This window comes from Tiliqua scincoides, chromosome 8 (assembly GCF_035046505.1).
Source record: "Tiliqua scincoides isolate rTilSci1 chromosome 8, rTilSci1.hap2, whole genome shotgun sequence".
Lineage (NCBI taxonomy): Eukaryota > Metazoa > Chordata > Lepidosauria > Squamata > Scincidae > Tiliqua > Tiliqua scincoides.
Window position 1 is genome coordinate 51,933,450 of NC_089828.1, and position 17,435 is coordinate 51,950,884.

A 17,435-nucleotide genomic window follows, 5' to 3' on the forward strand; every position below is an offset into this window, starting at 1 on the left:
TGCTTCCCTCTCGCAGGTGTTTTGGTACCAAGTGTGCGGGCTGCGCGCAGGGCATCTCTCCCAGCGACCTGGTCCGGCGGGCCAGGAGCAAAGTCTTTCACCTGAACTGCTTCACCTGCATGATGTGCAACAAGCAGCTCTCCACCGGAGAGGAACTTTACATCATCGACGAGAACAAGTTCGTCTGCAAAGAAGACTACATGAGCAACAGCACCACAGCCAAAGAGAACAGCTTGCACTCAGGTGAGTGAGGACCGGGGGGGGGAGGGATCCCCACCAGCCCTATTTGCACCCAGTGGTCACCAGTGGCGTAGCTAGAGGGGGACGAAGCACTAAGTTTTGCAGGGAGCTTCACCGCAGGTTGCAAGAGGACCCTCCCCCTTGGAGCCATTCCGGGGGGGGGGCGGAACAACTGAGAGTACGCCTCCGTTTTGCTCCTCCCGCCTGGTATGGCTCCGAAGGTGAGAGGGCCCCTTGCACGCTGCGGTGAGGCTCCCTGCAAGATTTAGTGCTTTGCTTCCCCTCTAGCTACGCCACTGCTGTTCACTGACTGTACCATACCCCAGAACTCTCCCCCCACCCCAAATTTCACAAGGTTCCCCTCTTTCTTCAGATATATGCACACCTGCCAACTGGGGGGGTGACCCTTCGTGATGGGGGGGGTGACCTGATGAAGTGGGCAGTGGCCACAAAAGTTTTTGCTGAAAAATATATTCGCTGGTCTTTAACCTGCTATGACTCAGGGTTATTTTGGCTGGTTTACTAGATCTGGTTTGGTTTCTTTCCCTACCTGCTTCAAAACAAGGGGACAGACAGACAGACCCCCCCCTCCTTCTGCTAATCAGATTGACTGCAAACGATCGAACAGTTAAAACCATCTATCTACTTCAGTATCTTATAGCATAAAACCTTGGATATTATTTATTAATAATATTGCTTTTAAACGTTCCCAAAGTCGTTTAAATTGTTAAAGGAGTGCAAAGATTCTTTCTGAGCCCACAGGGGCTACGATCTAAGGGGAGCCACCTGGAGTAGCTAGTGGGAGGTGCTGAGTTGGAGTGATGAGGGACAACTGATCTTCCTCCATAAATGCAAGGGAACCGCCCCCTTTAAAAAAAAATAAAACACCTCCTTGCTCAGGCAAATTTTGAATTCGGTTTGAGTTCCAACACTCCTCTCTAAAGGCAGAGCGGACTCTCAGTCAATAGAGGTGTCCATTTCCGTGCCAGGCTGAACTATTGGACAAGAATAGGGAGGGCACCAGGATGCAGGTCTCTTGTTATCTGGTGTGCTCCCTGGGGCATTTGGTGGGCCACTGTGAGATACTGGAAGCTGGACTAGATGGGCCTATGGCCTGATCCAGGGGAGCTGTTCTTATGTTCTTAATAGGGTTAATTCAACTGCTCTTTGTCCCCCATTCCAAGTGAAATGTTTGGATTTTCTGCGGGGGGAGGGGGCTAGATTGTAAAGAGTGTGAGATTTATTTTTGCATTTTAAAATATCTTAGCCCTTTAACACAACATTTTAGAACAGAGAGGAGGAAGGAAGGCTACCGGGGCTGCTCAAAGCCCGGCCTGTTTGATTTGATTCCCTGTTGCATATATGCAACGTTGGGCAAAAAATGTTTTAAAGTTACAGGGACCTGAATTTTCCTTTGGGTGTAAACTTAGTATGTCAGAATGATGCCCTTCCCTGGCCAGCAGTCACCCTATCCTGGCCTGATTAAACCTGCGTGATCATGATCTTCAAAGATAGATTGCCTTTGTTCATGGAAGCTCCATTTATCAATCATGGCTAATAGCTAGACGAGTTTGTCTCCAGCCTAAGTCTTACTGAACACAGTAGGCTTACTTCTGAGTAAAATAAATCACACCATTTCCAAACACTTTCCCTAGTAGCCACTAGACCTTCTCAAATTCAACCCACTTAATTTAGGATTAAGATTTTGTTTTCGTGTAAGCAGGTGGCGACAGGATTCGGATTTAGGGTCGACTAAATAGACCCAGGTCAAGTGAGTCAAGGCATAAAATTGAAGTGCCAGGCACACTTACCTGAGAGTAAGTCCCATTGGCCTTACTTCTGAGTAAACATCGGGCTGCGTCCTGCTCCCTGATTTTGCAGTAAGAGGTACAGCACAATTCCATGTATACATAGAAGTGAATTATTGGGGTTTTGTAGGGCTTACTCCCAGGTGGGAATAACACTTCTAAACACGTTTCACTTGACATGGATCGGGTCTGAGAGCCCAATTCTCTGCATGTCTACTCAGAAATAAGTCCCATTATAGCCAGTGGGGCTTAGTCCCAGCTAAATCAATGGGGCTTAGTCCCAGGTAAGTACGGATAGGATTGTAGCCTGAATCCCTTCCACCTTTTTTTCCCCCTCCTTCAGTAATAAAATATAGCCTTTTAAAAAATAAACCAATTTGAAATTGACTTGTAGAATTTTCTTGTATAAAAAGTAAATTTCTTTTACTACTGATATCTTTTACTACTCATCACTACTGATAAGATTTTCCTACAGAGAGGAGAACGTGTAGAATTTTCTGGTGTAATTTGGGAGGGATTTTTTAAAAATGTTTTAATTGTTTCTGGGCCAGGCATGCTTTAAACAAGAGATAAATTTTGCTAGACTTTGGGCATCCTGAAATATTTTTATCATTCAATTAACCTGATTACTAATGAGAATACTTCTTGTAAGGGAGGCAGCAGTAAGCTTTGCCAAAACACCAAGGGGGTGTGTGTGCCTGCCTTTAAAGCTGAATCATCCCCGTTACACTTTCTTGAGAGTAAACCCCACTGAGCTGAGTAGTGGAACTTTATTTCCAAGTAGATCTATTTTGGATCGCTCAGCTACAGGTCTCCTTCGTCTCTTCTGGTCGGGGGGGGGGGGCTTACAGCCCAATCCTGGACAGGTCTACTCAGAAGTAAATCCCATTGTGTTCAATGGGGTCTACTCCCAGGAAAGTGTGCATAGGATTAGAGCAGAGACTAAGGCTACTTATAGGCCAGCTGTGTTTACTCGGAAGTAGATCCTCTTGATCTTCCCCGGAGCTGGCTTCCAGAGAGAAGTGTGTAGGCTTCGGCTTCCAGCTGCCCCTCCTTCCAAGCGGTCAGGACTGATCATAAAGGAATTAGTAGAGGCTGCGGAGATTACGCTCACGTACTACTTAGCAGAAGTGCTTGGAAACGGTGTTAGTTATTTTACTCAGAAGTAAGCCCATTGGGTTCAGTAATGTTTAGGCGGTAATCCTTTCTTACCAGAAACAAACACCTCTACCCAGGAGTAATGCTGCATTGAGGCTTAATTCCGGGAAAGCATGGGTTAATTAGAGCCCAAGCCTGGGCATGTCTACTCAGAAGTAAGCCCCATTATAGTCAATGGAGCTTACTCCCAGGAAAGTGTGGGTAGGATTGCAGCTTTAATTGCTTAGTCTGATAGAAGATTCCTCTCTCTCTCCATCACTATTATTTAATATTTATTATTTAATATCCATTGCACTTTTCTCTTACATCATTGCTTTCCTGTCGTCGGTTTGTGTATTCTGTCTGGGTGGTCGGTCTGCCTGCCTGCCTTCTATCTGGTCACTATTTCTTGCTTCCCCGTCAGTGGCGTAGCTAGAGGGGGTGCAAAGCACTAAATTTTGCAGAAAGTCCCACCGCAGTGTGCAAGAGGCTCCGTTTTGCTCCCACCGCCTGGAAAGGCTCCGAGGGGAGGGGCCCCTTGCAAGCTTCGTTGGGGCTCCCTGCAAAATGTAGTGCTTTGTACCCCCCTCTAGCTACGCCACTCCCCCCACCCCGCATCCAAAGTAGCATATAGCTAAGGAAGATGGAGGGGGTTATTCTGTTGTTTCTTTGTTGGGGGGGGGGGCTGAAAAAAGGTTATAAGCTTCCCACCTGGATGGGGAGCCAAAAGTGACAACCTGGAAAGACTTTGCAGAATGGCAGGCAAATATCTGGGGAGAGGGGGCTGCAATCAGGATTAAACGAAGACATTCCTTTCATTTGTTGCGAGGTGTGTGAAAGATCAGAGGGAAATGCACAGTTTGCTATACACACTTTGTTGCAAGCTGTGGGGAGGAGCAGAGAGAGAGGTGTGTATGGCGTTCTTCCTCTTAGTTTGGGGAAGGGGCTCGAAAATTTGAATGTCCGGGGAGATCAGAGAGAGACTCATGCAGAGGGAGAGAGACTCTTTGGTAAACATTTTTGCGGGTGCTGGGTGGGGAAATTCACAGCCCAGAGGGGATATTTGGTCAGGCAGTCTCGGTGTGTAGAGTTTATCTGTGTCAGTTTCACACCCGCGTGTCACTGCGCACGTGTGGAGGGAGGCAGGGAGGAGGGAGAAAGACAGGAGGGGTGATTTTCACTCTACCACAAGAAATCAACACCTTTTTCACCCCCTCTAAAGTTAAAAAAAATGTTTTCCAAGAGGAAAGGAAGAGACACCCTAAAGCCAAAACAATTTCAAATCCCATTGACTTCAATGAGAGAGATTTACAGTGCAATCATATGTAGCCTTAATCACATGCTTAAATCTCTCAGGGCGCTATCAATTCTATTGATTTCCCAATTTATGTATTGTTTACTCTGGAGTAAGTTCCATGGAGTCAACTGGGGTTTGCCGCCAAATAAGTATAGAATTGCAGTCTTAAATTTGCATATACGCAACAGGGATCAAATGTGAACACCTGCGGGCCAGGCAAAAAAAGGGGTTAATATTAACTGGAACCCTTAATTAACCCTTATTTTTTTTCTTCCAAACCCCAAACATAATTTTTTCCCCTTACTTTCAAGACACAGCCCAATCCAGAAATGCCCTTGAAGATTCTCTCCAACCTATTTAAAACTATATTTAAACAAAAACCTTTTACTTTCTTTAAAAAAAAGTTCTTCCCTTTTCTTCCAAATCATGTGGAGCAGTGGCATAGCTAGAGGGGGGGTACAGAGCACTGAGTTTTGCAGGACCCTGAACCTGTGCCATGAACACTATTTTGCTCCCTGCACTGGGAATGGCTCTGCACATTCAAGCACCCCCAAAACTTAGTGCTTTCCACCCCCTCTACCTACACCGCTGATGTGGAGAAATCTGAAGTTTGCAGCCCAGACTTATACATGTTTATTTGGAAGTAACTCTCACTGGTTTCAGTGGGAGAGGATTAGGAACAGGCTCCACCCTCCCATTGAAATCAATGGGTTATCTTATTTATGTACCACTTTTAAGGATAAAATCTTCACAAAGCCCTTCGCAAAAAATAGAAGCAGAAACAAGGGCCAGGGTACAAAGATAAAATCAATAACAAACAGATAGTGAGCAGTGGGATAAAACCATTCAAAACAGCATGATCCCAGCAATTAAAAACCCCCAAAAGACAATCAATCAACAGTCAGACAGAATAAAAATGTCTTCACACTTTTCTTAAAAGCAGGCGTGGGGAAGGGAGGCTGCATACACATCTCTGGTGAGCACATTCCATAAACACAGCACGACCCTCAAAATGCAGCTTGTCCCCAGTTTTCGCCCCATGAAAATTGGAGTAGGGCCTGATTTGTAAGTCTAAGAGGGTCCTGTGGGTGAAGGCAGCCCTTCCAACTCATTTGAAATCAAAATTTGTAATGCTACATGCTGGACAAGATTTTTGGCAACCCTCAGTTTTGAAATGGTACTGCCGTTTCAGGATCATGGCTACACCACAAACTGGACTCATGAGGACTTTTGTCAACCAGGCAAATAAATTTGTTGAATATTGGCCTTTACGTTTTGAAACCACAAGTTCAAAAGCACTTCCTGGCTATAAGTGAGGCAGAATGGCGGCCTATAAAAATTTTAATTAATGAAATGTGTTCTTTCCTCGGTTGTATTGGAGATGATATGTACAGACATGTTGACATTCCTCTTCTTAAGGCCTTCAATGAGTAATTTCTGTGCTTTCATGATGATAATTTGAAAAGATAATTTGAAATCAGTGGAAAGTCAATGTCCGAAGCTCTGGATAGATTGTGCCTGGATGGACAAAAAAAAAAAATCAAGTATCCAGTTTAACAGAACTGTAATCATTCCCCACCAACACAAAACAAAGGGGAAATTAAGAAATAGAAAATATTCAGTATTCCAGTACATATTTAAGGCCACCTAATGTGAGTTAGTTACCCCTTGTCATATAGAGCTACTTGCAGATCACACATACAACAAATCTGTAAAGTAGGACAGTTTTATTTATCATAGCCTGTCTTTCAGGACAAAGTTCTTGCAAGGCAATTGGGAGAGGATTCAGAAGGATTATTGCCAACAACAATAATTAAAAAGCAAAACCAAAATAGAAAAACAGTGATAAAAGTAACCAGGTAGAACATCAGAGCTAAAACACATACAAAATTATCCATATTATGGTCCTCATATTTGCAACCACCAAAGAATATTCCCTCTCTTTCAACTGTCTATGTACAGAAATACTACATGTACAGAAACTGTTTATGTACAGCAACTGTTTGTGTTCAACTCCTGTTTTGTGTCTAAGTGTTAAAACACAGATTTTTTGCTGCCCACTGAAAAGTAAGCGGAGATTGGGCCAGGCAATTCTTCCTTGGGAGGCTGTCCTAGATCAGTGGTTCTCAAACCTTTAGCACCAGGACCCACGTTTTAGAATGAGAATCTGTCAGGACCCACCAGAAGTGATGTCATGACTGGAAGTGACATCATCAAGCAGGACAATCCTAGACTGTAATCCTATCTACACTTACCCAGGAGTAAGTCCCATTTACTATCTTTGTTAAAAGCATGTACATAGTAGCCTGTTTAAAGTACAGAGCTGTAACATTTCCCCAGATGCAGTTCACACACCATGGTAGCATCAAGTCTAATATATTAAAAATAAAATTCTGAAATGAATGGGGACCCACCTGAAATGGGCTTGTGACCCACCTAATGGGTCCCAACCCACAGTTTGAGAAATACCGTTCTAGATTCTGGGTGCCACAACACAAAAGGACTGGCCTCTTGATATATGATATATAATCACATATCTTATGGTCGGAACGGAGGCTTGGAGGATGGTGTTGGCAGTAGATGATGGTTGGTATTAAGGCAGGTTTGTAAATGAGGAGCCAAGATACTCTCTATCCCAGAACATTTATGGTTTAAAGGTAAAAAAGAGAGCTCCTCTGGCTGACTGCCTTGTTGGCTATAGCTGTGATAGGAGGAGATTATATAGGTCTACCCAATAATGACAAATTAATCTGTGGGACTCCTTGCCACAGGTTGTGGGGATGGCGTCTGACCTGGATGGCTTTAAAAGGGGACTGTACAGATTTCTAGAAGAAAAATCCATCACAGGTTACAATACGATGGGTATGTGCAACCTCCTGGTTTTAGAAGTAGGCTACCTCAGAAAGCCAAGAGTGGCAACAGGATGCAGCTCTCTTGCTGTCTTGTGTGCTCCCTGAGACATCTGGTGAGCCACTGTGAGATACAGGAAGTTGGACAAGATGGGCGTTTGGCCTGATTCAGTGGGGCTTTTGGTATGTAGGTTGGTTAAATAAGGTTGCACATCAGGGAGGTCACGTATCTTGTCTAATTAACTTAATGTGGTTAAGGTTAGGGAAGGCAGACAGGCAGATGGTTGGTTCATTTGCAAATGGAGTTTTATGTGTACATTTTTGGAATGATAAAACTCAGGCTAATGTGCAAACTTTTTCTTCTTTGGGAATGATCTACTGCTTATCTAAACAAAGTTGTGCATTCAGTGCTGTATTGATCAAAAATTCGATTGAAACAGCTGGATTACCCTGCAAGTTAGTTTCTGGTTAAATTCAAGTGATAACATTCAGAATGATTTTTATCTGTAACTGTTCATACTCTAATATGTACATACTCTGGTGTCTCATAGCATTGCATAGCTTAGATTATGTGTATTCATTATTATACATTACAGAATAAAATGAAAACAGCACCTTGAATGGAGCCCAGTGACACACTGGTAACCATTGCAGGTGGCCATTGAACTGGAGTAATGTGGTCAGGGTAGCAGTATGCTGGAGTGTGAGATCCAGTGTTCTGGATTTTAACTGACTTATGAATCAAGGTATAGGAAGCTGGGGGTAGGTGGGATCTGAGGTCAGTCTTACTTCTGCTGGCCTCTCCACTTTGTAAACTACAGACTTACATCACCCACTGCAATGACCTCTAGCCCTATTTTTACCGGTGTATTTGTCCCTACCATTACAGCCACTACTGGTAGTGACCCCAGCCTGTCCCCAGATTCCCAAGATCCCTGCCAGGATGATGCCAAGGACTCGGAATGCGCCAACGTGTCTGACAAGGAAGTGGGCAGCAACGAGAATGACGACCAAAACCTGGGGGCCAAACGAAGGGGACCCCGCACCACCATCAAGGCCAAGCAACTGGAGACGCTCAAAGCCGCATTTGCTGCCACCCCGAAGCCCACCCGGCACATCCGTGAACAGCTGGCGCAGGAAACCGGCCTCAACATGCGGGTTATCCAGGTAGATGGGGCAAGAGACCATGGGGAAAATTCTGGGGTGTGGCAATGGGGATATGAATGCTTACAGTATGTAGGCTGTGCTATTCTCTGCTATGGAGGACAGGGCTTTGGAAAGGCTGGATTAAGGGACATAGGTTAAAGTCAGCCAAAAATGGGAAGCTTTTATTGTGTGTGGCTGTAGCTCAGTGACTAAGGGCATGTGCTGCATCAACACTGGAAAGTTGGATAGGGTTTGGCCCTAAGGCTGGAATCCTATACACACTTTCCTGGGAGTAAGCCTCATGGAACACAATGGGACTTACTTCTGAGTAGACATGCCTAGTATTGTGCTGTATAGCACCTACTTTTACCCAGGTTCAGATCCCTGATATTTCCTGGTAGGACTGGGCTTGAAACCCTGGGGAGCTACTGCTGGTCAGTGCAGACAGTCCTGGGACCTGGGTCTAGTTCAGCAATTCCAATGATCTGTTAGGGGTGTTGCTGTTGTCATTTTGGTCTTGTGATCTCCACCAAGCCTTCCAGATGGACTTTATCACATGCTGGGAATAAACAACAAGGGAAGGCTCATGACCTTCATGCCCGGCTGGTTATTTACATGACACCAGCAGTATATACTGCACTGTGCAGAGTTTCACAAGGGGAGAGAGAGAGAGAAAAGCTCAGCCGCCGCCCCCCCCAAGACTTACAAATTAATTTTGACATCAGAGAATATAGTGGAGCAGTACAGTATTCCTTTTAGCGGGTCTCCGATGCCTTTGAGAATCTGATGAAAACAGCAGACCCACATCCCAAAGAAATACACATAAATGCATCCATGCACAAAAATTTTTGTACCTTGTCCCTGAACCCCCTGAATCCCATACATGGACTCCCTAGGGGATTTCATGCATCCAGGTTAAGAACCCTTGCAGTAGGGGAACAAGAGTTGCAGGGAATGATTGTGAGCCAAGGAAGTTATTGATATGTTCTCTTATTCCACCCTTCTACTGGAGAACTCAGGGTGATGCTTGAGGTCATCACCCCGCCCAATTTTATCTTCACAATAATCCTGAGATACAGATTAGGCTGAGACAGTGACTGATCCAAGGTCATGAAATGAGCTTTGTAGCTAAGCAAAGCCATGTCTCCCATGATGAGTTCACTAGGAGGCTTGGACAAGCTCTGCTCTCTAGGCCTCCTCCACCTGCAGTATGGAGTTTGTGTAGAGATCTGAAGGCCAAAAGCAATGTGTTTGTAGATGGTCTGGGAAGGATCTCCCAGGCACTGGGGGCAGTAAGAGAGAAAGAGTAGAAATTTAAAAATGAGACTTGGATACTCAGGGTTGATAGAGTTGCAGGTACAAAGGTGAGGAGAAAGGATGGCATTGAGAGATTAGGGGAGCTATGAGCACCCAGGATCATTGGTCTGGGTACTCTTGGAAATAAAATGCTCAAGAAGGTAAGCTTTTGATATGAGTCAGTAAGTCTGCTTTTTCTTTTATTTATTTATTTGCATTTTTATACTGCCTTTCCTCCAACAACCCTCCGAGGTAGGTGAGGCTAAGAGATAGTGACTAGCCAAGGTCACCAAGGAAGCTTCATGATTGAGCAGGGATTTGAACCTGGGTCTTCCAAGTCTAACTTCCAAACCACTACACTGTCCTGGCTCTCGCTTATAGCCCAATCCTAACCAACTTTCCAGCACTGATGCTACTTTGATGCAGCCGCAAAGTAAGGGCACAAATGTTCCCTTACCTTGAAGAGTCTCTGTGACTGCCTGTCCACACAAGGATGCCGCACTTGCCCTGTTGGCAAGGCTGCATCAGTGCCGGCTCTTAATTATCTGTTGAAATTTTTTGTATGAAAGAAGTAGAATAAAGAAAATGTAGTCAAATAAACTAAAACATTTTTTAACAATTGTCGTTTTCAAAAAATGGATAACTAAGAACATAATTATCAATGCACATCACACATGTAAAAAATAATAATATGATAATTAGTGAATTGCTTCAGTCTGTAGCTCCAGGACCAATATTGGCTTCTCTTTCCAATATTAAACAAGCTGAATTTTTGCCATGACCGTAAAAGTCCCCACTAGTACTACATGATTTATTATCACGTCATTCTTAAAAGACCCCAGCAAAATTACAAGTGACCTCTTTGATATCTCATAACCTACACTGTGTCTCATAAGAAAAACAATTCTTACACAGATACAGCATGTTATGCAGCTATATCTTGCAATCAAATGCATTTTTAAAAATGCTCTGGTGATAGATCTGTAATATGTGGAAGATAAACCACACCTGGAAAAGTACTAACTCTGTCCGTGGGCATCCATGCTCCAGAGATTTGTGAGAATAGATGCGTTTCTACGCAAGGCTTCCTGCTCCCTGGATTTGGAATTGGAGTAAGGAATTGAGCAGAAGTGTGGAGGAGAGAAGAGTAGTGGGCTATAGCAGCGGCTCCCAACTTACTGAAATCAAGGCACTGTGGCACTCTTTGGGTGCTGTGGCACACAGTTTGGGAATCACTGGGCTAGGGTGTTGAGATGCTCTAGCCTACCACTCTCATTTCCTTCATGCTTCAAATCCAGGAAGTAGGAGAAGAAGTAGTGGCAGGCAAGACTGGGCTCTCGCTTAAGGCAACTGCTTTGCCCAACCTCATGGTGGGCCAGCCTGGAGCTCCTGAACATTAGGAAATATAACTTTATCCTATAGGTGGACAGGGGTGGACATTTGTCGTGACCTATGTGTGAGACCATCTGTGTGTTTCACTTGGATCATTTCTTGTTTGTATAACATGGTGTGAGCCTCAGCAAGGGACAACAAGGGCAGGCTTGTCATGCAGCATACACAGGCATGAAGTTGCAGGTGAAATCAACAGGTGAATGTAAGTGGTCCGTCTACAGCACTTGAACCTGTTTTAACAAGTCAGTTTGGGACTTGCTGTTCTCTGCAGGTAGTTTATGGTCATAACGCAGCATCTTCATAATGTTACAATTCCCATAGTTCCTTGTGGGAAGCCATGACAATTATCTCAGTGTGAAGCGAGTTTACACTTATAGTTTAGGGTTGCCACCTTGGCGGGGGGGGGGTGATGAACTTTAAACGTGTCACTATCTGAGGAGATAAGATACCATTTTCATCCACATCCTTTATTTCACTTTTTTATACCACCTGTCCTCTAAGGAGCTCAGGATGGTGTACATAGTTCCTTCCCTCCATTTTTTGTCCACACAACAACCCTGTTGGGTAGGCGAGGCTGAGAGATAGTGACTGGCCCAAAGTCACCCAGGAAGCTTCATGGCTGAGTGAGGATTTTGAACCAAGATCTTCCAGGTCTGAGTCCCAAACAGCCACATCATCCTGGCTTTCAACACTTCTCTGCCTGCTGTGTGATACGTCTGGAAGATTCCTGTTCACTATAGTAAGCAAGAGGGGAAGTGAACTAAAGGATAGGGGGTTGTGGGGCTGGCCCATCCACAAGGCCAACTGAGAGCAGTTTCACCAGGCAGAAGATCGGTGGGAGGCTGTCTATCTTCTTGCCTCCACTGCACCTCCTTCTCCTTCCACTCTCTGGTTTGGGCAAGGAAGAGAGGGCAAAGGGGAAGAGGAAGTGTTTAGGAGAGAAGAGTGCTGAGCTAAGATGTTGGAGAGTGGGAGGAGCAGAAACTGGCACTATTGGGTAAGGAGGGGCAGTATTTGGCATGCTTCCTCAGGCATCAGGAGGTTGGAAAATGTGTTGGAAGAAGCCACCACTACCTCATTTCTTGTGGCAGCAGAAAATTTCAAGGGAATCTCCAGTTGCCTTCTGGCTGCCTTGTTTGTAGCTTAGCTACACTATTACTTGGGATGGGGGGAGGGTGACAGACAAGTCAGCGTGTGTCTGTACTTCCAAAGAGAATATATATAAAATAGTATAGGTGTAATTTAATGAATATGTGGCACATAATTTTAAGTTAAAGGCTCGTCTTGGCAACTAGTCCTGTTTTAAAGGTCACTGTGGAAAGGAGGCAGGGAGGGACTGACCAAATCTTCCTGTCCCTCCATGAAAGAGCTTACTGGTGCCTTACTGGGAGCGGGGAGACTCAGGCTCAGATCCCCATTGGAGTTTCACATGCAGAAGTTCCCAGGTTCAATCCTCAGCTCCAGGTAGGGTAGGGGAAGCCCACATCTTTAATAACTCTAGAAAACCACTGCCAACCAGTGTTCAGTTGGATGAACCAAAGGTCTAACTCAGGGCTTTTCAAACTGGGGTGTCGCAACGCCACACCTTGCAGGCCCTGGCCCCTGCCCCCTTAAGGGGCAGGGGCAGCCTGGAGGCAGGGAAGAGGCAGCGGCGCAATCCCCAGGATCATGCCACTCAGGGGGGCTGCAGGGGCTTGAGTACATGTAAAGCGGAGGCGGGGCGCGATCACTCTGCATCTACTTTCACTGCTGCAGGTCGCACTGGGCTCCCCGCACCCCCGGGAGGCTGCAGGGTCCTGGGCTGCCTCCCCCCTCCCGCCCACGCAAGAACTTAGTGGCTCTCAAACTCTCCCAGAGAGTTTGAGAACCACTGGTCTAACTCCTAGAAGGCAGCTTCCTATGTACCATGAAGTTCAGGGGGGGGGGGGGTGATAGACTAATTTCTCTCTCTCTCTTAGCCTTGGAGGTAAGGGTGAGAGAGAGGACAAGCAGGGGGTTTTGCTCCCCTGAGCTCTTTGGGGGAGGAAGGGGGTGTAAAATGCCATTAATTTGCTACTGATCCACAACCCCTTTTGCTTTGTGACTCAGGAATTGGTGACTAGGCTGGGCCCCATGATTGGTGCAATCTGGTGGAGGGGCACTTGCTGACCCTTGCTGTGTCTGGCCCAGGAAAGGGTCTGGGAACATCCAGCATTGTACTGTTGTTGAAGTCAAGTATGTGGGGAGCAGATCAGTCTCCTGAATGGGAGGCTACTGGGGCTCTCACATGAGCTGCTCTGAGCATTTTACGGTATGAGTAGGACGCCTAATCCATGAGGCCAACTGAGGCTGTAATCTGTTCAGGCAGCAGATTGGTAGATGACACCCACCTCTACCAACCCACTTGCCTCCACTGTTCCTCCTCCCATTCCCTAGATTGGAGGAAAGGACAGATGTAGAGAGGAGAGTTGTGGGCTAGATAGCCCTGCATGTGTCACCCTAGCCCACCAAATTCCTCCCTTCCTCTTGTATGCCACTCCCCTCTTGCTTTTCCAGTCCAGGGAATGGGAAGAACAGAGGCTGGCATATCACCAGGATGAGGGTGGGCAGCATTTGGCTTTTCAACCCAGTAAGTCTGGGGCTAGCACTGGGTGCAAGCAAGATAGAAGCATGTTCCATGCTTGCAAACATTGGGAAAGTCAGCACATAAGCTACATAAGCCTTCCCTCTGTTGTCCTTTGCATTTTTCCTGCCTGTTGCTTGTAAGCAGAACCGACACTGGACAGAGAGGACGTATATTGAATTGAATGGAGTTGTCAATTCAGTCCCAGAATCGTACCCCTCCCAGGTGACATGTTTCAGATTAAGAGATGTTCTTAATGGTACTTGTGAAAACACGCCTGCGTTATATACTTGAAACCTGCTCAAGGTTCATTAGGTAGAGACTATTGCTTTTGGGAGGGGTGAGATTTCTCTCTATTTGAGATCTTAGGCCTCTAACAGAACTAAAGCCTCCAGGGTTCCTTATGGAGAATCCGTTAAACTGGTTTAAGTTCATAGTGTAAACAGGTGGGGAGTAACTGAACGCATGCGCATGTGTGAGAGAGAGAGCGCGTGAGCGATCCTGTCTTTCTTAGGAAGTCCTTGGTACAACAGACTGTCTATTCCTCCTACCCAAAGCCTGAATGAGCAGGCTGGGACTTAGGGATAGGAGGGTTTCAAAGCTGGCTGACAGTTGTCAAGCCTTAGAAGCTACATCAACAGCAGAAGTTCATTGGGCAAAGCACTAACTATTGGGCAGAAAGCTGGATTTGTTGAATTCATGTCTGCTGTGCTGCTGTTAAAGGTACAGGAACAAAGAACAAAAGGGTGCCAGCCCAGGGTGCAAATGAACATGCATGAATGCACATATCTTTTTTTTTAAATGTAACTTTGTGCATGTAATTTGAAAAGGAAATGTTAGTGAAACACCATGGGTATTTCAAAACAGCAGTCCTTTGTGGCATAGGTTGTACAGAAATAAATAGAATTAAAGTGGGGTAAGCAGAAGTTAGACTCCTGGGCTCTGTTTTGTTACTTGAAAGCTTTGTCTTGTGTATTCCCCTAAGCATTTGGTGGGCCACTGTGAGATACAGGAAGCTGGACTAGATGGGACTTTGGCCTGATCCAGTGGGGCTCTTCTTATGAAAGCTGAGCTCCACCAACTGGAAGTCAAGTGCAAGTAGTGGATCAGGGAGATGGAATGAAGGAACTGGGTGTCTCAGAGGGCATCATCAGACCGGGAAGTTGTTTGCAATACCACAAATGGGCTCCCAGTCCTTTCACATAAAAATCCACTCGGCTTTTCCCTAAGGAGGTTTCTGTCTGTTTGGTATGTGAACCAATTGGAAGTCAGAAACCTTGTCGATATACTGCAAATCCCCCCAAAATCTGGTACTGATTCCTGATCTATTACACAGAAGTAGTAAACTGGTGAGCTGCCTGTTTCACTCTAAACTACAGAGGAGGCACCTGAGCTTTGAATTCTCACACATACACAATTGAGTGCCCACACCATTCACCGGGTGCAAGTCAACATTTCAGATTTGTTTGTTTATTTTTATTTGTTTCAATCCCACATTTCTAGAACCAAATTGTGCCCAAGGCAGCTAACAATTCCAGCAACTTTACAACTATTACAGATATGTAAACATTATGCTTTTCATGATAATGATTATTGCATAAAACATAATAGGTTGTAGAGAGCTGGTGTAGGGTGGTGTCCAAAAGACCAGGCTGTGAATCAGGATGTCTTTCTTTCAAATCTCCCCATTACCAACTTCCTCTGAGCCTCAGTCCTTCCATCTGCAGTATGGGAAGAGAATATTTACTTACCTTAAAGATTCCATTAAGGTCATAGATAAGAAGCACTTTGAATACCTGAAAGAACAAATGTATTCTGTTCTTATTGCATTCTATGATAATGATCCTCTGCATCACCTGGCAGGACAAAGTTCCAAACAACACAGTCCTGGAACGTGCTGGAATCCCTAGCATGTATTCACTGCTGAAACAGCGACGCCTGCGTTGGCTTGGTCATGTTGTGAGAATGGATGATGGCTGGATCCCAAAGGATCTCCTCTAGGGAGAACTCGTGCAAGGAAAGCGCCTTACAGGTAGACCACAGCTGTGATACAAGGACATCTGCAAGAGGGATCTGAAGGCTTTAGGAGTGGACCTCAACAGGTGGGAAACCCTGGCCTCTGAGCAGCCCGCTTGGAGGCAGGCTGTGCAGCATGGCCTTTCCCAGTTTGAAGAGACACTTGGCCAACAGACTGAGGCTAAGAGGCAAAGAAGGAAGGCCCATATCCAGGGAGACAGGCCAGGGACAGACTGCACTTGCTCCCGGTGTGGAAGGGATTGTCACTCCCGAATCGGCCTTTTCAGCAACACTAGATGCTGTTCCAGAACCACCATTCCGAGCGCGATACCATAGTTTTTCAAGACTGAAGGTTGCCAACAAACATAACTTGTCCCATTGATTTCAGTGGCACTTGGGGTCCAATCCTATCCAACTTTCCAGCACTGATGCAACCACAATGCAGCCCCAATGTAATGGAACAAACATTCCCTTACCTTGAGGAAGCCTCCATGGTTCCCCACCACCACCACAGGATGCGGCAGATGCCCCTGTTATGGCTACATCAGTGCTGGAAAGTTGGATAGGGTTGGGCCCTAAGTGCCATTGAAATCAACAGGACAAGTTAGTCATGAGTTGCTTTTTTTGGATACAACCCAATAAACACATTACAGTTACCAGTGTGAACTGGTTTGGTTAAACTGCATGAACAAATGCATAGCCTTGATATACAGACCCAGGCATTGGAGAAATCCTTGTGGCTAATTGTGCATAATTTAACACATGTTGATTTATGTGTAAAAGCAATTAACCTGCCTCAATCATATATGGCCTGTGCATTTTTAAAGACATTACCTAAAAGAAAGCAATAACGTGTGTGAGAGATTTGGAGAGTGGGATAGGGTAGCCAACTTACTAGAAGAAGCCAGCTTGGCCTGCTCATATGCCTTTATAGCCACTCACGGTGCAGAAATCAGTAAATGAAGCTTTTTCACAGCATGGAGATAAGCGTAACCATAACCTCTTGCACATCTGATGTGTTAAATGGAAAGCCACAGTGGCTAGCGGAAAACTTGTCAACCCACGAGAGGTTATGAAATCATTACTGTTTGACTATGTCTAGTGTGGAATTCAACCTTAAGTGCTATTGTTTAACTGGAAGTTTTCAACTCCTTGCAGGTCTCATGTATTTAAAGGGAGGAAATTCAGTCAGTAATTTTTCCCTCCCCACATGGGGGAGAGGAGAGGGGAATGAAGTCTGTCATGCAACTATTAAAGGCATAGGGACAGTGTCAGAAAGCAGATGGCAATCTTAGCTTAATCTCAACAACCTTTTCATTGGAGGAGGAGCATTGAGGAAATATCAGACTGGTTGTGGATATAAGGAGGATGGAAGGAAATGAGTTTCAAACCCCTTCTGAAGAACCCAGAGGAGAAATATCTAGACCGAATTGCTGTTTAGGATCGCAAGGGTTCCTGCAGGTGTTAATCTCTCTTTTCATCCCCCATTCAACATCATTGGCAGTATTGTGAGTTGAATTCTGATAGGATATTGCCCAATATGTCCTGACCACCACCCAGATTTTTTCACTGGCATCATAATCAAAACTGTCATTAGACTTTTGAAGCATTTCACCTATTTTAGTTGACAAACACAGGCCAGCACACTTTTT

General features: G+C 45.3%; 1 protein-coding gene across 1 annotated transcript in view; it reads left to right on the forward strand.

The window, feature by feature from the left end:
• LHX1 (LIM homeobox 1) overlaps positions 1–17,435 on the forward strand; it is a 56,323-nt gene that overhangs the window by 15,090 nt on the left and 23,798 nt on the right. The window contains exons 2-3 of the mRNA XM_066636160.1: positions 17–243; positions 8,221–8,498. Coding sequence (XP_066492257.1) covers positions 17–243; positions 8,221–8,498 — 505 coding nt within the window. The remainder of the gene's footprint in view (positions 1–16; positions 244–8,220; positions 8,499–17,435) is intronic.